The following is a 24,020-nucleotide window of genomic DNA, read 5'->3' on the forward strand; positions in this document are numbered from 1 at the left end:
ATTAATTGTTTTGTAGGTGAGACCAGGAAGCGGTTGCACCATATGTTCTTGAGTTTATCAAAGCCCTGAGTATGAACAACAGGATGTTAAAGTTAGGTATATGGATGAAGGTGTAGGATGTAATCAATGATGATACAAGACTCAAAATCAGATCTGATCAAATGTATTAAGCAAAAAAACAAAACAAAAAACTGTTAAGACTTCATTATACTTATTAGATATTAGGTGTCTAGGATTTATGAGTCACAAATTAAAACAAGTTGCACCAGACATTGTTAAGTGCCATAACTCAACCAACGAGGAAACTAATGTTATGTACCGGTATCTGTCAGGGTTTGTGAGGAGGAAAGCCCCCAAACGCAGGACTTGTTGGCAGGTGCACAAAAAACAACAAGTTTATTTCCACTGTGGTGGCACGAAAAAACACAAGGAGTACCAAAAGCACACCAGGAAACACACTGACTCTACACTAAATGTAAATAGACAAGATAACAAGACACAGGTGTACACAATCAGGGTGTGGCAAGTAATCAAAACAGGTGGGAACACAGGGGAAGTAAAACCCCGTTTACACATACCCGGGTATTTTGAAAAACGAATATTTCCTTCCATCCATTTTCCAAAATAACATCATGCACACATCATCGTTTTTTAAAAAAGTTTCCGTTTGCATTAACCTGCTTAAATACGCTCCCAAGATCCATCATAACTATGCCAGGCCTGTGGATGGCAGTGTAGGAAGAAGGAGAAAGCCGTGTGAGCCAATCAGAAGCCTCATCGAGTTTTTCCAAAATTGCTGAACCTCGAGACCTAACATGTCTCTGCTGTAAATGTAAATGTTTGTAAGAAGTGCTTACACCAACAGAAATGCAAACGCTACCCAGAATGCTTCAATTACTAGACTACAGCCTACTCTGGCAGCCGTAGCCTACTACACAAAAAAATCTCCACTTTAGTTTTTAGAAAGATTCATTTTCAGAGGCAAAAACTCAGTTTATGTGTAAATGAAAGGCACAAACGAAGGGAAAAGTCTTTGTTTTTACAGATACAAGTGTATGTGGAAACAGGGTCTTAAAGTAAAAGAAACAAGACCAGATCCAGGAAAACATCGCACAGACAGCCAGAACACAGGACAAGACAGGGAACACCAACAAAAACCCAAAGAATCATGACAGTATCATGACAGTATCTAAAAGATACTCAAGTTAGACTGAAGGATAGGAAAAGTAACAGAATATAATCAACTGCTCTGGCTGGAAATCAAATCGTAGCATGACGACGGAGCCCACACAGATGACCACTGACTAGATATAGATCGCTTGTCCACTACATTTACACACTTGCCAAATGAGTCAGTGCTGATTAGACTGATGAGCCAGATAAAATTTAAAAAATGACATTTGGATGAAGGAAGTCTATAATTATCTATTAGGCTGAGATAACCTTCGATCCATCCATCCATTTTCTTAACCTGCTTTGTCCTGTATACTACAGAGTCATGGGTGTCAATGGGCACCGTAGACCGATTTTTCATGGCGCTCACTTAATTGCATTAATAAAATCCTAGTTATGTTACGCCATCTAAATCTTACCAAAGCTCGAAATGACTTCAAAACTCAATCAACAATTATTATGAGAGCTTCAGTGCCTCAGTGAATGAATGATTTCAGATAGCTTTTAGTCCACTCATCAGTGTTCAGACATCAAATTACTCGACAGCCATTTTCTAAACAACACTGAAGTGTTTATGAATGTGATGAGGTGAAGTTAATTAAAAAATGTTGATAAATACCACCTGTGGTTGTGTTTGTAAAAAAAAAGAAAAAAAGAAATTGAAATGAAACAGTAGACAATAAAAACTAAGTTGCTAGAAGACCTTCAGATTAGATCTAAATGGATGTTTTAGTTATGGATGAAAAGAAAGCCATCTTGCTGCTGTATGCATGAGGACTTTCAATCAAGATAATTACCTTTCAGACAAATACAGATGAGAGCAAGACACCTGGATTTCTTTCAAGCTAGTAATCAAGCAAAAACACCCATCGATACATAAAAACATGAAATCATGCGGACATACTGTCTGTTTTCAGGCCTGCGTTTTACCATCTGTCCTCACCTGGAAGTGGAGAAAACGGACACTGTAGTGAGTATTCAGCGACTGAGGTTATTGTGATTTCTTGTTCACAGTTACAGAAATATGCTTTGTCTACATCTCGCTGAGCAGTAAGCAAACGTTTTATCTCAACGTTGATACATAGACGAAAAAAACAACTCCCCTTATCCCCAGAGTTACTGTGATGGATAATCCATGCTGTTTTTAGGCCCATTACCTCGACTGAGGTCTGGCTATTTCCATGACAACAAGTTACTGTATCTCTGTTTAATTGGTCCAGGCTCTAAGCTAATGGCTTATTATTATATGACTGACAATGTTGAGTCATTTTCTCTCTGCCTCGGGCGGGCTGATATCTCTGGTAAGCAATCAAATTGTTGATTCAGCCAGTGTGCCCCCCCCCCCCCCCCAAACCCAACCCCCTTCCTGACAAAAGCCCAACCTACTGCAGTCAGAAGCGCTCTCAGGAGCTCTGAGTCAGGATGGATTGGACCCAGTCCTTCCGGATACATTACCATGACGATTTGATTTCTTGGGCCATCGCAGCATCATCGTATTACAGCCTCAAATATCATCTTGAAGCTATGATACTGATAGCTGGATAGATTTTCATAATGATATCATATTAAAAAAAAAATATTATCATTTGCATTTTGTGTTTAGCATATAGAAAATGTTAGCATGCTAACATGCTAAGGTCAAGTATGATATGAGCTCTCATCAAAATGTGGGATGTTTATATATATATATATATACAATCCTGTCAATCCAAAGATTGACCTGTATACCTAAAACTGAACTAAAATCACCTGGAGCTGCGCTCTCTGCTCGTTGCCATGGTTTCACTCATGAGAGATGAAGGTCTGGACATTATTATCACATGGTTTTCCACAAAGAAAACATGGAAAACATGATCCTCTTTCATTTAGACTGAGCTTTATTTTGTAAAAATTGGATTTTTTGCAGTATATTATTTATATAAACAGAAAAGGTAACTCTTGCCTTCAAGGCCAATATATTACAAATCAATTTATTAGAAGATCAATATCAGAATCACTTCTCCATATCCTTTTTTCCTTTGCTGACACGCATGAAGAGGAACATTTAGAGTTACCTCTATCCACTGGCCAACCATTAGATGCCGAGGTCACTGGACTCCTCCATGTGTGTTAAAATTAACTACTGGGATGTCCACATCCTGCTTAGTATCCATCACCGCTATAGACGCGTGGGCTGGAAATGTTCTCTTTGCCAGGTTCCCATTTTAATTTGCTCCTGTCTGAGGAGTAGATCAGGCCTATAATAGTGTGATCCTTTCCCAGATAGTCCAGCTGCACCTTGTCTGTGCACTGCATTCATTCAGCTTTCTTAAAAGCTCCCTCAGAAATGTCAGGTTGCTCTTTGACATGGCAATTTACCACCGTGGTCCTTATTAACCTTAGACACTGATCAGGTGAAGTGCCCAAGATGAGGTCTACATTCTCATTTGAATTCAGCATCACTCTTGCTTCTGCTGAAGGAGTACCATCCCCCTTTGACACCATGTCCTTGTGACTATCCCTGGCTGAGAAGACTTTGAGACTGAAGTGGCAGATGATGGCACGAATCTGTCCATTTTATCAGACAGTGTTGACTGAAGGGGAAACAAATTATATAGTCGAACAGGGAATAGAATCATTAATAACAGAGGGGGGGTCAAACACACATTTCCAGGGGGCCAATGCTGGTCCAATAGGAGGGCCACTTCAGAATCAGAATCAGAATCAGAGAATCAGCATTTCTTCTTACTTACTTCTTACTTTATTTCTACTTCAGTGTTTACATACTATGGGAAAGTGCTTGATTTCTGAAAATGTCATTAAAAAAATCCATTAAACATATTATTGTCATACTTCACAAAATTAGAAACAGACTCTATATTAAAATACACTTGTTTTTAACTAAACTCATACAAGGACTTAAACTAACATATAAAATATTTATTTTATTACCTATGGGTCGACGAAGGAAGAAATAAAACAAAAAAAAGACAGTTTTAGAAATGTATTACGTTTTTGTAAGGGTGGAGTTTGGATCTAATCAACCTGTTGGAGCCCTTGTGCAAGGCACTTACCTGCTGCTGCTGTTGTGCAACGATTAGACCCCGTATGGCTCAGAAATCCCCACTATACACTGTGTGCACACGTTTCCTGAACCCTCCCCACTAAACATGCACAGACGTGCAACAACGTGCTTTTTTAGCTCACATTTCTTGGCGGACTGGAAGCTGCATTCCGCCCCACCCCTTTACAAACAACATCACCACCACCACCACCACTGTACCTAAATCAGGAAGCACCGACACGTTTTCTTTTTCTTTTATTTTTTTCCTTTAATTTTTTTTCCTCCAACGGAGACTCTTCGGTGATTACAGCGACGACGCACCATAAAGGGGAAAGAAGGCGTTATTATCGATGCTGTCGACGACCACCGTCGACCACAGCTGAAAGAAGACTGACAGTTGGTTACATCCAGTGCGAGGCGCAGCTGTGGTGGATGCATTTGACACAGACTAACCGGAGAAGCAGGGTATGTGTGCACAGTCCAGCTGGTTAAATTCACAGACACAAATATATATGTACACCAACGCCTGTGTGGAGACAGACACACACACACACACACGCGCGCTGTGGACACCTTACTGTTGTGTTTTCTGTCCCTTGGACCGCGGTGTGTGTGTATCGATAGTAAACATGCTATCCACGTCGACTTGTTTACAGTGCGTATAAGCGCCGTGTGGGAACCCGCAAACTAAAATAACCATTTCCGTGCTCAACACAGTCTTTATAACTAACCAAACAGACAGTTTAACCATCACGGTGAGCAGCTTGTGTCGCTGTCATGTGCTTTGACAGCAGTGTCAGCCCCCCCACTACACCACCTCTACTACAACCACCACCCTCCCTCGCGCTAGCCAAACCCGGTTAGCATATTTAGCGATTTAGCTTTTCTCCGTATAAACGCGTACAACACATGACTTTGAGAGAGACTAAAGCATTATTCTCAATCTTTAGATGAACACCATCAATTCGGCGTAGGTACATTTTGTCTAAATTTAACTTAAACTGAGTAAAAATCTTCTTCAAATCACTTGACAGTTAATAGGAAATATGTGTGGTTTTGCTAGCTGTAGCCCTCTGGGTAAACAGAGGAAGGCAGATATTTATACATACATGTGGATTTAATATTAGTCGAATCCATCAGTGGATAAAGTAGATATATTAAGTTGAAACTCATGACTCTCAAGGCCTGTATTAGAAGATTTTAGTTGGAGTTTTACACTCCTCCTAATCAACAGTGCTGTTGTGCAAAATCAACACGACATCTACTTGTATCATACCAGTGTTAACACCAGTTTCTGATGCCCTAAATATCAGTGGTAAGTAGTTTTTGGGTTTAATATTGTTGTCGTTTTTGTTGTGTGCATGCAAGGAAGGCTTTTAAGAACTTATAAACACACAATGAGAAGCCTTGAGGAAATGGAAGTATTACATCACTTTGCATTCATATCCAGATGCTACTTGCATGCACGAAGCTCCTTTTGTTACCAAACTCTACATAAAAACACTGAAACAGAAACCATACAGGCTCTGTCAGGTCTAAATGACTTGGCTGACTGCTGTTCTGCTGGTGGAGAGAGCAGCAGCATGCACAGCAGCTGGAGATCAGATGATAGATGTTTTTTGTCACTTTATCAGTTATGTTTAACATAAAAAAGGGAGATTGGGGCAAAAATGTATGCTGAAATGTTCACTTACTGTTTCTGCTGTGCAGTGGCTATAAATAAAGCATTCACACATGAGTGGATGCTGTATGTCGGAGCTGCGCCTGATTTATTAAAGCCTGCCGTCCTAAATGCCCTCTGAACAGCGAACACTGTTTCAAGATAACCTCCTGCTTTGTTTGATGTGATTAACATAGTGCTTAATGTTTGGCTTCCTTCAGATGATTAAGACAAAACATGTAGGAAATCATGTTGATGTGCCCCTTTTGTTCCCCCCTTTTGGTCTGTCATCCAGTTTTGGAATTTCAATTGATTGTTGTAGTTTGTAGTGAGATGCCAGAATGGCGTAACCGTAGTTTGAGAGCACTTGCAGTATACCTGTGACTGCTTGAGCTGCGAAGGCCTCAGGAATGCATTCCTTCTACATTTCACAGGATTTGCCTCAGCCAAGGAAAAAAAAAGGGCCTAGAGGTTTGTTCACTCTGTCACGTGCCTCTCTTGGCATTCCTTTGTCAATATGAACATGCCACACTTAGACCAGAAGGCTTTAAGTGTAGTTTTGCACTCAATTAAGTAAAGTCTTCTGTCTCTAAACATTTCCATCCGGCTTGCTAAGTGCATGCACCACATCCACTAGCTGTTTCACAGGTGGCACGCTGAGGTTAGTCAGCTTCCGTGCTTGCAGACTCACAAACTTCCTCTCGTGTGTCTCTTCCCCTCCTGTCTGCGCTTGTTTTTTGGCAGACAGGTTGAGTCACATAACCTGCTGTTATGAACAACTCCTGTGCAGCGACGCAATGGTTTTTGTAAGTTTTGCCGAAGGCGTGGTGCGACTCTGACAGCATTACCATGTCATCCTTTATGGCGTCACAGCTTGCAATGTGTCAGGATTGCGTAGACATCACAGCAGATTGTTGAGTTAAATATTTTGCCTCCAGTTCCATGTAGAAAGGTTGTAGCTTGGATTATTAGATATAAAACCCCAGGTGGCACTGGCTGTGCAGCTCCATCAAGGAACTTACGCTTCAGGCTCCAGGCTATATCAGTGGGACACCTCAGGGAGAGTTGTGAGGTGGCTGAGTGTAACAAAGCAAAACAAATGTATGCTTGAATTAACAAAGCAATAGCTTTACACAGCGTGGACCCTTGGGAGTATTGTTTTCCTCTAATATTCTCACAGAGCCATATGCGTTATGTCAAGGAAGTCCCACAGCAGCCTCCTTAGAAATTTGTACACAAGAGCAGCTGTATGTTTGTCTGTTACACCCCTTCTGTAGACTCAACAGGGTGTGTGTAAGAATAATATAGTAAAAAAAAACAGAGCACCAATCATCTGGATAAATCACCAAACTGTGAGGCCAGTTATCTTGGGTTAAGAGAGCAAGAAGCTAAGAAAGCAACCTCAGCTGGAGCCCACAGGCAAACAGTGCTTCTCGCTGTGGTGGAACTGACAGACAGTCAAGGCTGACTGGTCACCCAGCTGACAAAAACTTCTCCTCTAGCCTGGTCCTACATACGACAGCAGTGCAGAGCTCGAACAGAACTCTGTTGTTTTAATAGAGGAATGGTGGATTGTGAAGTGAGACTGGCATGACAAGTGGAAATGCATGGGCGTATCAATTATGTTATCATTTTACCCTGCAATTATGCCAGTCAGTAGCACAGCCTGCACAGCGTTCTTAGTTGGACGGTCTGCCAAAACCTGCAGAATTTATCCCAGTGAATCAGTGAGTCACTTTACATAGATTCACAGATGTCATCCTGAGAAGACAGCAGATTGTAGATTTTGTTTGTGCCTTATGGTTTTATTTATATCGTCCAAACCTTATTTTGTCCCTTTCCTGATTTAACTAGGACTGCTTTTTTTCATCACTGATTACAGAGTTTCCCACAGAGTCAGATTCTGTTTGTGGCAATAGCTGGCAGGGGGGATGTCCTGCATCATCATCTGTTAATTTCCTACAGCAGCCTCCTCCTGACCCGCTCTTGCTGCTCTAGCTGCCAGAGCAGCACTGTTTGAGGCCTGGAAATATTGAAAACAAATCAATTGGATAGCTAATGACATCGTGGCACTGTCAGCCTTCCCACGTGTGCTAGTTCAAGTTTGTAGAAACTTCTGTGGTCCAGGTTGTTTTTGCACTTAAGGACAATATATTTCAGTGTTTGATCTGGTGGTTAAACCAGTTAGATACAGAGTTAAATACATTTGTTTTCCATGTGCCTAAGCAGCTGATATTGGCTGTAGACTACATATGGACGACACAGCTCCGTCTCCACCCATTGTATAAAACAAGGCCAAAACATCTCATTTACAGGCGCTGCCATTTTGGAAAAAGAAGCACCTTCGAGCTAGAGTCTGAGCTATAGAGGGTGCAAGATAAAGCTGCACTGTTGTTGTTCTGGTCAGAACACTCTCTATCAGAATGTGTTGGACTTACTTTTGTAGAGCTGTCTTGTGTCCATGTTTATACAGTCTTATGATATTGTGCTAGCAACAACACTTCAGGGGAAAGTGCCAGAACTGCAATGCCTGATGTGGTTCCTACATTAAAATGACATGAGAAATTTATTACATGCACACATGTTAGGTCTTGAAAGCATTTATGCTGGTCATGAATTTGTTTTCACTTTCTTATACATTATTAAAATGACAGCATGCCCCAGGTATCAAGCTTCCTGGGTAAAATTATAAGCAGTACCCTGTTTAGCTGGAAGGGTTATAGAAATAACTTGAATAACCACATAGTTTATTCCACCTCACACTTGCTGTTGTATTTGTGGTTAGAGGGAAACAGTCACCATCCGTAGTGCTCTTTACAATGGCAGTCATCACTGTGGATACAGACCAATGGTCACTGCTTAGATGTAGAAAACAAACCTGCTGTGTTCTGTGGTTGCTAAAACATGAATTGCATTTTGTGTGAGGTTTGATTGATGTGATCTGAGTTCTCTTGCTGTCAAGACAGCACAGAAGTAGAAATATAAGAATTGGTTTGTGTAGTTTTGCAGGCTGTACAAGCTCAGGCTGTGTTTTTGTTGTATTATCAATATACATTTTTTATTTGTTTAGCAATGATAGAATTTCTTTCACAGTTGGCTGCATCTTCAATAATTGAGATTACATGGCAGTCTTCAACAAGAGAGCAAAAGGAAGTGAGGAAACTGAAACCAACCAGGCTGAATGGCAGGCGGCTTCCCATTCACACAAATGCCCTCCCTGAAGGACAGATGTTGACCTCTGACCTCAAATCTTTTGTCAAGAGTAGAGTACTGTAACTGGTACAGTAGATAGGCAGAGTGCAACTATAGATTTTTCATCTCATCACTGCCTCCCCAGTCCTCTGCCCACAGACACACGTACACATGCTCCGTTTCTATTACGTAATTGACTCTCATAGTGGAGCATAACATGGTGCAATCGCTGAGGGCAGCCGGAGGGTTAAGAAAAGCCGTTGTCTTGTGTGCACAAGAACAAACCTAAAGCAAAACAAAGAACCAAGCAATAGCAGACAGACAGGCATGTGTTCCAGCTACTTTTGGCTTCAGTGGTAGACAGAGAGAAGGGATTGTTGGCATTTTACATGGCTGCGTACCATTCAGGATTTTTAGCAAATCAAATATGCATGCTGTGGTTATAGAGGCTAGACAAGTACAATAATGGCACAGGTCTCATGTGATTCTTAATCATGGGTTTGTGTGTGCACAAGAATGCAGACTGCCTTGGCATTTTTTGAGGTATTATCTGTTTGTCTACACAGAATAGGAAGAGAGAGACAGGCCAAAGAGATGGACACAGAACAGATGTATTAGTGTATCTGCAGCAGGGGACAAGCAGTCTGCTCTGCCAGGAAAAGTGCTAGTGGTAGATTCTTCTGTGCTAGAAGCCGTATAACTTATGTCAGTGGAGCAGCTGAGCCTGTGCATGTAACACAAGGGGAAACAGGAAGTGTGGTTCTTACCGAAGTTAAAAAAATATTCACTTCAATCCCAGTTCATTGTAATACTGTCGTGTTTTCTCTGTGCTTGAACAGAAATGGAGACGCTGTGGTGTTTGTTTTTGTCTTACAGCTATTTCTCAAGTGTCTAAGGTTTGCGAACGTGCAGACACCACACTAATTTGCAGAAGTCACTACACTAAGGAAGGGTCAAAGCATGTGACACCCCATGAAATTGCAAATGGTCATGCTGCTGTTTGCATAAGCACACATTTTTTTGTGGCAAAAGAACATGCGAGTTATGCTAGCACTGGAGTAAGGATGTTGAATGTGTTGTGTTTTTATGACGTCATCATGGTGTAGTGTCAGACTTGGCTAAACAGAACATTTTGCATGTTAACATGTAAAAAATAAATGTAGGAATAGTCACAGCCTGGCTTGGTCTAAGGTTCTGGCATGACAGCTTCAGCTGTGGTTTTAGATGTATTTTTAAAACCGTTTGTTTTTAGACTGCCAGACACAGCTTGTGACTGGACTTAATAACAACAGTAAATCTGCAGGTTGTTGACCACAGAGGATTCATAAATCCACAGTAATATGTTGCAATGCTGACTGCCCACACATGTTTTTGTAGTTGCTTGTGACCTCTATATTAGTAGAAAATCTGACCCAAAACCCTGTTAATTTCCCCTGCTTCCCACCAGGAAGTTCATATTCCCAAACGATTATTATTTTTGTCCTTTGTGGGAAAATTGGCTGGGAGCATTTCGTTGTACAGTACTAACATGCTGTACAGCAAGAGGAAAGAATTGCACTACATTGTTTACCTAGCTCCTCACATCCATCTCCTCTGTGAGTCATTGTCCTATTAAAAGAAAAAAAAAAAAAAAAAAAAAAAGGTTTCACGCTTGCTGACCCTGTCTTTGAGGAAGTCTCATTCAGGCAGAACAATCTTCTTGGTGTGAAATCCTTACACACACATACACACACTATTGTTTTGTCTTTGTTCATAACTGCTTCTCCCAAATGAAAGCAGGGGCTTATTGACTGCAGGGTGATAAACTCAGCCATGTTGGGTTTGAACATTATCATTTCCATATGAGTTTTATTGCTGTGCTCGTAAAGTCATCCATTTGTCAGATTATTTAAAAAAAAAAAAACTCCACAGCTCCTGTCGGGGACATTTATCACTGTAAGGCAATATCCCTTTAATCTTCACAGACCTATAGACAGTGAAACAAATGGCTACAATTTCTCACTTCTCACCAAAAAAAGCATGCATTGTCTTTTTATCGGTTGATGAAATCTCACCTGAAACAAATTTACAGCGGGTGTCCCAGGAGAGATTGTCATTACAGGTTCTGAAGCCAGTCTCTGCTATCATCTATCTCTCTTTTTTTTCTACCAAATGTAAAAGCAGCGGTTATCTTCTCTGACAACAGAACCTCTTCTTGATGGTCTATCATTTAGCTGGGTAAGCTGAGACCTGTAAAAGTTACAGAGAACAGAAAGGCTTCAGCATGTGCAGCAAACAGAAGACATATGGTGCAGGGGGTTTTGACTGTCAACATGCAGGCTTTTTGACTAATGAGTGCTGTTCCTTATCTGCTCTGAAGCCGTGTTAAAACATTAGTGGCTTATGAGAGAATGGCGATTTAAAATAGCCTCAGGTAATGGACATCTCAGACACTTATAATAGCTCATATGTGCTGCAGTCTCCACTTTGAGAGGTAATGGATTCTTCCAGGTGCCAGGCTCTATGTAACCACCCTATAGTAAGAGCTTTTCCTATCTTAATGATTTATTTAAGTGACAAACAAAGAAATGTTTCAAGAGATGTAACGAGGTACAACTAGCTGTTAACATTAGCTTATGTAGGTCAACCTGTAAAGGTGTAATTGAGATGGACACACTTTGACTCACAAGGTGTGTGTGGTAGGCAAGTGTATGCTGCTGAGTTGTAACCCCCTCCTCACACCCTTTCATCCCTCTCTGTTTCACACTTTCTTATGCAACAGTCTTTTTTTGCAAGTCCTTACAGGATCTCAGCTTTGATTGTGTAATATTTCAAAGGGAAGCAGGATGCAAGACTTCACATTTTGACACATAAAATCCTGGCAACGTCTCAGCATGTCCAGCTCACACTCACATTCTCAGTGGATAGTCACACGCAGCACTGTATTCATTTGCCTCTGACGGCAGAATAGTGTCCCTTGTTTAATTGGCAGGAGTTTCCAGCTTATTTTTCAGAGCTACTTTTTGGTGCTTTGTGTGACTGTGACTCGACCACAAGCACATATGATTCAACACATTTACTTCAGTTTTCTTTGTTAATTCTATGCAGGGTTATGGTAAAATGTTTTGTTAATGCCTTACTGACAAAGTATGACTAGCTGTTCTTCACGATTTGCAGACATTGACATTGAATTTTCTGTCTGGATGTGACTGTGGAAGAATACAACGAAGTAGTCCATTTCTTTGTTTTTCTACAACTTATATTGTCTCAGGAACTGTGATATGAATTTGATTATGCCTCATAATTCCTTAGCTTCAGAAAATATCACCCAGCAACTCATTTCTACTGCTGTAATTTCCGGACTATAAGTCGCACCAACCAAAAAATGAGTAAGGAAGAAGAAAAAAAACATACACCGGTATAAGTCACATTTTTTTGGGTGAAATCTATTTACCAAATCCGAGAAGAACAGACATTTCATCTTGATAGGCAACTTATAATAATAACGATAGAATAGAGAACAACAGGCTAACATAACACAATGATGGTTATCCAGTGACATGGAACATAAACAACGAACTCAATAGGTGTCCGGTATGTAACATAACATATAGTTGCACCTAAACTGCTTAAAACTTTGGTTGATTCCAGTGATCATCAGGATTTTCCAGTTGTCCTCAATTATAGGGTGTTGTAGCATCTTTTAGCTTATTGCCCTGGTTTAATGGCCCACAACTTAAATTGATTCACAATATAATATATTCCAACTGATGAATACATCGAGGTCATATAGAGAACACACAATGAAAACTCCTCTGTTTCACAAAGACAAACCTTTCAGTGCCAAAAAGAAGGGAGATTATCATCAATCCACATCATTTGAGTGTGTTGATGCCTGACTGATAGAATATTCATTCGTTTGAACTTCAGCATTAGCATACACATCTGGATAGCCAGCTAAAGTCAAAGAGCTGCAGACAACATGACTGTGGTTGTTGCTGACAGTGTTATTTTAACTTTGCCCTTACTGCTCTCACCATTTTCTGATTAGATATGTTGGCTGACCCTGTGTGCTCGACTGAAATAAAAATCTATTAATGTCAATTTTAATGTACATGTTGGTCCTCAGACACTGGAGGAGAAAGAGCCACACGATTCTCAGTCATCCAGGTCTGACATTCTTCTTTTTGTGAAAGGTTTACATCAACTATATCATTACTTAAATTTGAAACATCATTTCTTTGCATTTATAAGAATGCGGTGCTCTTGGTTGGCTTCACTTTAAGAACCTTACAGATATTTCTGATAGAATATTCATTCGTTTGAACTTCAGCATTAGCATACACATCTGGATAGTCAGCTAAAGTCAAAGAGCTGCCGACAACATCCAGGGTTTGACTGTGGTTGTTGCTGACAGTGTTATTTTAACTTTGCTCTTACTGCTCTCACCAATCTCTGATTAGATACATGTTGGGTTGACCCTGTGTGCTCTACTGAAATAAAAATCTATTAATGTCAATTTTAATGTTAGGATGGTAAGCTGGGTTGTGAAACTTTCCTCATTAACAAACTTATTGTCTATCAGGATTGGAGAGTAAGAGGACCCAAATGCAGGACTAATTGTTAGTGAAAATTATCACAGGCAAGGTTAGGTACACAGGAAGGCAGTCCAGTCAGGCAGAGGCACAAAAGGATTGCGTAGAGTCAGGTCCAGACCAGAACAAGGTCAAAAAACAAAAAAAAACAAAACAAAAAACACAGAGGCTAAAGTATCCGAGAGAGGCTAGACAAAAGCAGAAATTCAAACGACAGCACAAGGTAATACACTAAAATCTATCACAAAACAAAGGCTGGAAACGCTCGACAAAAACACAAAATGCTCTGAGAGGGAGTCCAGGGAAGACACAGACATTAAATACATGAGTGGAAGACAATGAGACACAGGTGACACACATTGGGGTGGGGCAGGCAATCAACAGAGTGCAGAGACACAAGAGGATAGAGGCTAGACAAAAGCAGAAATTCAAATGACAGCACAAGGTAATACACTAAAATCTATCACAAAACAAAGGTTGGATACCCTCGACAAAAACACAAGATGCTCTGAGAGGGAGTGCAGGGAAGACACAGACATTAAATACATGAGGGGAAGACAATGAGACACAGGTGACACACATTGGGGTGGGGCAGGCAATCAACAGAGGGCAGAGACACAAGAGGAAGTAAAAACACACATATAAAATAAAACAGGAAATAACAAATCAACAAAAAACAAGAAAAATACAAGTAAAGTCGAATACCCAAAACACCCAAACTACAATAATACAAAAATAACCAAACTAAGATTTGGACAGGATCATGACACTTTCAGCTGTTCTTTTTCTTAAAGATGCATCAGCATATTATCTTAATGAGTATTTTGGTTCCATGGAGAGTTTCAAACTATTAAAATGTCGCCTTTAAAAAATGTCTTTGTTGCAAATTGTGCTCCTCCGGGTGCAGTGTTGTTCACCTTAAGCCATACTGCTGTGACTTAAAGTACTGAACTTTGACCGCTGATTGCATTTTAAATTACATTCACTCACACACTGGCTAATGCTGCTGCTTATCGTAGCAGAAGGGCTCCTCTGTGCTGCCAGTACAGAGGGCAGTGCATGTCATAACTCCTCTCAATGGGCAATCTTTCCACATGCACACAAAACACTCACATTTAATTAACCGGACTTGGCCATTGCATAAGGCGAATAAGGTGTTTAATCATGCGTACTTGTGTGCTAACATGAGAGCGCTGTGCAATGATTTTTATTATGAATGTTTAAAGGCCGCATTAACATATTATAATAATAACTTTATTTACTTTATATTCACTCAGTCACTTTGACTGATTGACTTAATCAGTGGGGAATGTTGAGAGGTTCGGTAGATTTAGAATTTAAATAACAAAGCTGACACATACTGCATTCTTGAATTAATTAGGTGGTGCTTTTGGTCATATTTGGCCACATGTATTGTTCCCTACTCTCTTGGCTGTGAATCTATTTATAAAATCAGAATTCTGTTCTGAGTTATCAGTAGACCATCAACTCCGAACCTTTTTTAGCATAAACATATCTACAGCAGATACTACTAGGGCAAAAAAAACAGAAAGAAGAAATACTCCTGGTGATGAAAGCCTTGTTACATGGCTGCAAAACTCCTAAAAGCCAAAAAAATGCATGCTGTGACTATTTTAAAGTCCGTGAGAAGGGAAAGAACTTTTTTTTTTTCTTTGAGTGGTGGGTGCCGACTCAGATTTAGAGTGATGCAATATTCATCCCTTTGCTTTCAGCATGTTTTACACCTTTTCAAGCTGTAATGTAGGACTCTTGCACACAATTGGACATTTGTTGCATTCAAGCTCTTGCCAAATGACTTCACACAATGCTGATTTAGCCTTTTCAGTGCCAGGCAAATCCCTTTGTATCTTGCAGTATACCAGAGTTTTAAGTTTCCTGTACCTACATTCCTGGGCATGTGCATCAGTGGTGGTGCCTTCCCCTACAATGACTGGTTTAATAATAGATGATTAATAATAGAAGATTATTAAGACAGATTGAATATAATAGCTACATGTTAACATTAAAAAATAATGTACATGTTGGCCCTCAGACACTGAAGGAGAAAGAGCCACATGATTATCAGTCATCCAGGTCTCAACTATATCAAATATATAATTACTTCAATTTGAAACATCATTTCTTTGCATAAGAATGCAGGGTTCTTGGTTGGCTTCACTTTATGATCCTTACAGATATTTCTCACTTCCTCTACATGGAGAGAGCCGAATCTTTCTGACTGTATTCTCTATCTGGAGACTGTCAGTTTGTTGTTAGCCTTCAGCTGCTATTACATTTATGGTTGTCAAAAACACAGATTGTGACACAGGATCGACTCTTTAGTGCTGCGTTTATATCTAGGCTTTCACAAAGGTTGTTTATTAAACAGCATTTTGTACATTCAAGTGGCAGTAATTCCTATCCATCCCCCCATGCCTTTAGTTAGACCAGCAGAGTATGGGGAGAATGAGGCTAATTTGTGGCACAGCACAGCAAAATAACAAGTTAAAATGCATATCAACAGCAGATTCTAACATGAGACTAATGAAGTAGCTACTAATTAACAGCAGACTGCTTTATAGTAATGGTAGAATCACAGGGGAAAACAGACCATCAGCACAAAATGTTCTAATGAACATGGTAGAACACATACACACAAAAGGTTATGCAACTTTGGTTGGACTCAGACAACAATGGGGCTTTAACCTTAAAGGCAGATAATTTACACTGACAGTATTCCCTGTGTCCTCCAACATGAGGGTATGTTAGAATTAAAAGAGACTTCAGACTGCTGTGTAGGCTTGAGGTTTAAGGTTGCAGAGTCAGAGGTCAGAATCAGAATCAGATTCTGAGGTGTAGTGTTTGTTTCAATTAGTTTTAATCAGAAGAGTCTTCTGCAAAAATATGTGCATATATTGACACCTGCAACAGGCCAAAATCTAATTGGACATAAGCAACAACCTGAGCAATGAAGGCCATGCTGAGGTGTTAAAGATTACAGTTTAACACGTACCCTCTAGGGGCTGGCTCCAAAGGCAAGTCAATCCCCACAGACTACCATCGTGTCAGGAACTGAGGTTGAGGAGGACTCAAGCGCAGGCAGAGGCCTCAGCAAAGTATTTATTGCAACAAAACAACAAACCCAAAAACCAGAACCCGGGGAAAAACTGATAAAACAATGAAATCCAAAGGCACTAACACAGTAACCAACCAAAAAGAACACTTAGAAAATCACAGAAACAAATAAGAACTCAAAATACCAAATCATGACACACTGTGGCCAACTTTACAACATAAATAAACATGTATAATTGCTAATCTTTTCCATCTAGTTACAACTGTACAGGGGGTCAACACGCTTGTTTGTTTTGCAATTTGAAAATTATCCATCATTATGGGCAGGACAGCTTTGATTGAGTGGGTGCTGACTCACAGTGCGATCCTCCTGTGTCCACGGCTGCCCACCTGCCTCAGCTCCACGCATGCTCCACCTCTGTACCTGAAATCGGAGTTCAGGTGGACTGTGACGGACAGTTGGGACCTCCCACATAGACTCAAAATGCTTCAGACACCTTCTGGTGACATCACAGACTCTCTGTCCTTAGTTAATATCTGTCTATGGTTGGACAATTAAGCATATCAGAGAAAAACCCAATGCTGTACATCCATAGTTGAATGAGCTCAGATGAAGACGTGACATTCTGAACAGATGAATGAAACTGTAATGTGCTGTTTAACCTCCCTTCATCTCACTCTTCAAGTGAAGACTGCAGGGGAACTTTTGTTCAGAAAGTAAAAGTGAAGTAAAGTAGCGCTCTTATGCGTATGTTTTTTCACAGACTATTAAGAAAAAGGAAGTGAACATAGGCACCCTGCACTCCCATTATGTTAAAGAACCAGATGTTAGTGTCGAGGAATAATGACAGAGAATTTATTTTACAAAAACAAAAGAACTGGAAAAGCTTCGTCTTTGAAATGTACATTACTACTGACATTATAATTATACCGTAACATAATCATATTGAAATCACATATCCACAATGCACAACTTTTCCACCCTATACAAACCATTGCTTTGTTAAATGTTAAGGCCAAGTGTAATTAAATATTCATACTCTTGCACCAAATTACTTAGCAGCAGTGTTCCTGTTGAAGAAACTGCACAGCTGTAGCATTTATAGATGCTTATTTTTTTTTTTATTACTGCTATCACTGGTGTTTTAATCACCATGTGCGATGCTACATTTTCACACTGTGACTCAGGAGGTAGCCTCTCTTACTCAGATAAGAAGCAGTATATGATCTTCACATAATGTGCTGTTTACATGCTTCCACTGGTGTTAACTGGTTCTCTGTGTTTCTTACAGCCTCTGTCAGCAGCATGGGACAGCATCTAGGAAAAAGGGAGTCACCCTTGGACAGCAAGGTAAGAGTCCTTCCTGTCAATTTCTATTTTATTTTTTTTGTGTATAGCTATCTTGCAGTGTGTAAACATTCTGACTATTGTGATCTGAGAATGCAGCATGTTTGTGAGATTTTTATTTTAACCATATCAATGTGAGCGCCGGCTTTTATCAGCAGGACTTTGGACTCTGTTGCAGACTAGCTGTCAAGCTCCTTCCCTCGTGCTGATTTATTATCGTGACTGAGATCGTTAACATGCGCGTGTCTTGAATCTCTTCTGAAAAAATTCTTTTGTAAGAAAAACAAATCTTCACATGGTGCATGTTATCTAGCTAAGGTCTATGGACAGAATGTTCTGTTATGTTTACGCAATGATTATATTTATTTCTGAGACACTTACGTGTTAGCGGTTACAACTCTCACCTCCAGTGCTTGGATCCCGCAGTAGTCTATAAATACTGCATTGACTCATTGCTTTAATTGAGCAGCTGTACGGTGGGGAGTACAGATCAAACAAGCTACAAAATACATTTTGATTTAAGAGTTTGAAACAAGGACCATGTGTCAGTATCATTTATATTTTTTATCTGTTTAAATGTGAAGTGATATAAAGAACCACTAAAGGCCCTTCATATCAAAATCCCTCACTCTTCTGCTTTTTACTGCTGCGTCGACTAAATTGCTGAAAAAACTTTTCAGAGATAATATTTGGCACATTGCATTTTAAACAGTCGCAACCGTCAGCATCCCACTCACTCTTTAATTGAGCTGCATTGCCATGGCAACATCCGAAGCACGACAAATCTCCATGGTTCTTGTGTGCGCCGCCCTATAATAACCCCTCGAAACCACAAGCCCCTCTGCAGCAGCGCTGCATGAGAGGACCAATTTGAACTGGAGAGAGTAAATAGATGATGGTGTGCATCAAGGCTGACACTAAACCCTCTCCAGGTACACATCTCATTTGACCATTAGCTTTGGCCTGCTGACCAGCAGGACTCAAATGAGTCTGGCTACCTGTTCACCCTTGAAGTCTGTGTAAAAAAAAATATTCCCATCTAAATATGCGGTGCCTAATGCAATAATCTGTCAGAAGGAGAGATATTATGCTGGGTGATGGAGCATTTTTGCCGCTGTTACAGGTCAAAATGTGAGCACATCGGTGGAAACAGAAGCAATTACTGCTTGTGAAAGCATCAAGCCGGATCATTGCTTAATTCATAGCTTAATGTTGAGAAACATAAACTGCTTAGAGCAGAAAGCATGCCATAAATGTACAGATCCATCAGGGAATAAAGTGCAATTTTCTTTTATAACAAACTGGGATGTCAAGCACCTCTAAATAGACTTTTTGTTTAATTGGCTGCGAAGTACAGTGCACTAATGCGCCCCAGGGCTAGCACTTAACAGAAATTGTCTGCTTTTGATACTGCTGTAATTAAATAGAACAAATACACGTGACACTCTTTCTGCTCTACAGAGAAATTACAGGTCAGCATCTGCTCTGTTATGCTAAGTGTGGAGGATGAGCAGGCCTAAACTGAAGTAGTGATGTAATTTAGTGACATCATGTAATTAACCCCAGCCTTGTTTTAGTTTTTTTTTTTGTCACAGCTTTTCAAAAATCTAAGCTAATGTAATCAGTTTGGGCCATTGTGGCAAAGGCTGCAATCATGTTTGTAGAGCTTGTTGTGAGAAGACCAGGCTCTAAAGCAAGGAGTCACAGAGAGAGGGGGGAAAAAAAACAATAATCGGGTCATCAATGTCAGTATTTGAGGCTTTGGGCAGCAGTGTAACCTGTGGTCTGCTTGTGAGCTCATGACTCACTACCTGGACAGTGCCTGTAATGGGCGGAGTGATCAAGTGGGGATGAGGGGAGCCCAAACGAGCAGGGAGGCTGATGGCTCAGCCCACACATGATTAGTTTCCTTTGCCTGCAGAACACACTCAGGAGAGAGCAGAAGAAAGAGAAGTGCATCAGTTTGTCAGGTGTGAATCTGGTGGGAGTCAGGGCAGCTCTGAAGCAGCGTTGTTTATTCAGCTTAATAATTATGCTGCATATATCTCTTGCCTTTATTGTTGTGGCATGAAAGTTAATTTAAAGGTCTAGCAACAGAGCCAGTTGTCATAGTGACAGTCAAACAGGAACAAAGCGTGACGGAGTAAGACTGGTTGTGTTTGGATGCTGTGTTCAGAGTCGTGATCCCTCTCCCAATCCCTTATCACTTTACCATGGGTGAGCTGTATCCATACCTCCATCGTCACACCTCAGCAGCGCCTCTGACAAAATGTTTCCCTTTCAGCCATCTGATGGGTTCACACCACTGATATTTTACAGCCGCAAATCTCACTTGGAATTATAGGATAATAACATTGAGGTGCCATAGTGGCTCACAGGTGTGTCCTGATAACACAGAGAAACCTCCTGATGGATTTTAAAAAATACTTCCACAATTTTAGAGGAGCACTATGACAGTAGAGACAGGAAGTTTTATCCCTGTTCTTCTACTATAGTTATCAGGGATGGTGTGGTGAGAAGTCAGACGCAGGCACAGTGGGAATATTCTCAAGTGGATTTATTTTCAGCAAAAAAGTCAACACAACGAAGAACTCAAAACACGAATGATAAGGAGTTTTAACTTATGGGAAACACTCAGGGAAAACCAAGAACCACAAAACAACAGAACCCCAGGATTAAAACAAAACACGGGATCATGACAGAAACAAGAGAAAACCATGACAAAAGAACTTAGGATCATGACAATTTGAATCAGTTTGGAAGGTGTCTGTTGACATGGACTGTTGTATGATGTGAACGGAAAACCTACAAATGTAATCAATAAATAATAACAAAGTTAGAGCCATTCTCTCTGGTTGAAACCAGTTTAAGCTAACATCTGTTTGCTTCTCTGACCCCCCTCCCTGTGTCGTTTCTGTACATTAAACTGCCAACCACAGACTGTGTGGCACCTCATGTCGACATGGCTAAAGAGAGGAATTGATTTGTCACTTATCTCAAACATCAGCAGTGAACATCAGGATGTGGCATCACGTCCCAGATAATAGTGCTGCCTTTTTACTGATCCCAAAATATCACTAAAAAAACAATTGTAGTATATAAATCAACTAGACTATTGAACAAAAAGAATGACACTGATGCTTCCTTGCTATGTTATGAGGTCTTATGTGATATATAAACTGCCGTATGTTGAGTGAAGGATGGCTACTGGTGTTTTAATTCTCGGTGTCCTCTTTTAATTTTGCTCAGAATTCAGCTTTGTGTTTTCTTTTGCAGTTGGGAACATGTCACACGTGAAATTAAATTAGTCAATGCATCAGAATTATCAGAACACCTATGGCTAACTGGAAAATTAAAACAAAAAAACCGAGGGAGAAAATCACAGACTCAATTTCAGGTAACAAGTAGCTCTGATTGTTAATATTCTTACCTTATTAAATTTTGTCAAAATGACTTTAGGTTGTGTTGAATCTTGCTTTAAATGTGCAGTAAGGAGCTCTATAAGTCAAATTAGGATCTGGTGATTTTTCTGCTTATGTACCTTATTGTAATACAGTCCTATTATCGAAGCTACTGAAATGAAAACTCAAGTCTCCAGATGAGGGAGCTTGAGGCTCAGCGAGTAGACCAGCAGCCGTCAGCTGTACCAATTAGTGCACTCTATGTGTTGTGACCAGCTCAGCAGTCCTGTTCATGTCTCTTCTGTTCTTCTGTCCAGAGAGACAACCACATCTGAAGTTTTACTGCAACTTCTCTTTCTTGTGGTCTCCAATGTTACATGTGCAAAAGTAGATTCTGCTGGTTTGCTGAAATATTATGTTTCAGTTTTCCCAAAATGTATAGCGCCATCTTGTCCTATCAGAGATGGTGATGTCACTGGATTGTTGGTGTGGAGGTCTGACAGTATTTGGTATTAGCTAACCCGCAGTGACAGCTTTGACAATGACCACCAAGCTAAAAGCAATACAAGGGAAGAGAGAAATGTGTATATAAAATAGTGACTGTTTCTATCCTGCTTCACTCACAGAGTTAAACTGCCTTTAGATGGATAATCCTTCTTTTATTTATGCTAACTACTGGCAGTGTTGGATTTCCTCTTTAAGGTTCTTTAATACTGTTTGATTTCTGGATCCCAATGCCCTAAACTACATTAGCCTTCATTAGATATATGAATTACTCTCCTCCAGCTCTGAATAGAGATAAATGGGAGAAATATTTCATTGTGGCATTTGCTGAACACTATAAAGTGAAACTGGCCTTTTGAAGGTAGAGGTAGACCGTTTCATTTTACATCATAGTGAAAAGGTGAGATGAGATGTGCATGCATCAATTGTCTTTCAATTTCTGAAGAGCGGAAAGGATGAAACACTGAAGGGCACAGCTATCAACGGACCACAGACATGATGATGATCCCTTTAAAAGCCTCAAATCAGCCAAGCCCTAAGAGGTGTTCACAATGCTGCACCCCTTCTTCCCTCTCTCTCCCTGTCTGTTCATGCTCACTTATACACAACTCACTTACAGGGTGTGTTTACTATGTACTAGGGCAGACTTAGGGGCAAGTTAGTGTGTATTTGTGTTATGTATTCAAAAGAAATGTGACACAGGATCAAAGCAGGAAAACATACATAGTCAGCACATGTCCTCCTAATTGAGCTGCTGTCTATATCTCCTTTACAAGGTACCACAAGGTCAGGTGATGCTTCACCATCACCAGCACTAACCTCGGGACACTCAGCTTGACAAGAGCTATGCTTAATAAGCCACCTGTGGTGAGAGGTGTGCGAAGTAACACTGACAGAGAGGGCGGCATCAAGTTGTTATGCATATTCTCTGCTATTCTGTGCCGTCATTGACGTGTCTTAATAACAAGGGCCAAGGTTCTGAGTCCTTCAGAATGTGAAATTCCTGATTCCTGCTCGTAATGTTACTTTTTATAGGTCAAGGTACAGATTATGTGTCCTTTAAATTTCAAAAGCCCTTTGCATGCATATCTAGCCAGTCGCCAGTGACCGGCATTATCAGTTTGTGAGACAAATCAGCAGCAGTGGCTATGTCGTTGGAATGTGGATTTGTTGTTTGCATTGCAAATTTCTCTACACTACACATGAAGTGCAAGGCTGAATAGAGAGATAAGACAGCTGAGTCTACGTGTGTGTGTGGGTGTGTGCGCGGACAATATCCAACTAAGGTTGAATGCTGAGAGCTTTAATGATGAAGAAAACATTGCGGGCATGCCAGACTGTAGGTATGCAACAACAATATATCCGCTTAATCAAAAATGCAGATGCAGTTCTTCATCTTTACTGACAGGCTTTCTCGGTCTCATTTTAAATGACATGTTCACCATGTTCCTTATTACAGAAACTTCTGTGCTAACCAAGGACACTTTACACTTAAAAGTAGTCACCAAAGGTGATGTGTTAGGTGCTGCTGTGTTTTAATGGATAATTTAGTGCAAGTACTTGGCTCTGATGGGCTATTCTTGCTCTGATCCTACACGTGAATAATCATCTCATCACTTGGGAGCTGCTCTTAAGTTTTCCTCCTTCACTTTGCTGTAAGTAGGAGTAAGTTGCTTGATAAATGTGTCTCATTATTCACACTTGGTGAAGAACTTTTTTTGAATTATACAATTGGCTCTTTAATCCCTTCCTAATCCTTATAAATTTGTTCGGTAATCAGGGCTCATATTTATCAAACTTGTGAAAAGTGGGCTTTAAATAATCTCCTGTAACTAACTAACCTTGACTAGAGCTTGTTTAATTAAATCTGAGCCTTCTTCATAGTAATATCTCAGAGACAATTTAAGAAGCGTGCCACTGTTGCCCTTTGCGTTGGTAAGTCGTGCTTGCTCATCACACTCCTCCTCCCTTCACCCTCCATGGTAGGCAGCATGCCCATTGCTTTTGAATACATGTGCTGACTCCTTGTGCTGGCTGGTGCTCTCTGAAG

At 40.3% G+C, this 24,020-nt stretch overlaps 1 protein-coding gene across 1 annotated transcript in view; it reads left to right on the forward strand.

The window, feature by feature from the left end:
* The first annotated feature begins 4,391 nt into the window (after window positions 1-4,391).
* LOC114448344 (myelin basic protein-like) overlaps window positions 4,392-24,020 on the forward strand; it is a 52,736-nt gene continuing 33,107 nt past the window's right edge. Inside the window, exons 1-2 of the mRNA XM_028425254.1 lie at window positions 4,392-4,681; window positions 18,010-18,068. Of these exons, the coding sequence (XP_028281055.1) occupies window positions 18,024-18,068 (45 nt within the window). The 5' untranslated portion in view covers window positions 4,392-4,681; window positions 18,010-18,023. The remainder of the gene's footprint in view (window positions 4,682-18,009; window positions 18,069-24,020) is intronic.

This window comes from Parambassis ranga, chromosome 16 (genome assembly GCF_900634625.1).
Source record: "Parambassis ranga chromosome 16, fParRan2.1, whole genome shotgun sequence".
Classification (NCBI taxonomy): domain Eukaryota; kingdom Metazoa; phylum Chordata; class Actinopteri; family Ambassidae; genus Parambassis; species Parambassis ranga.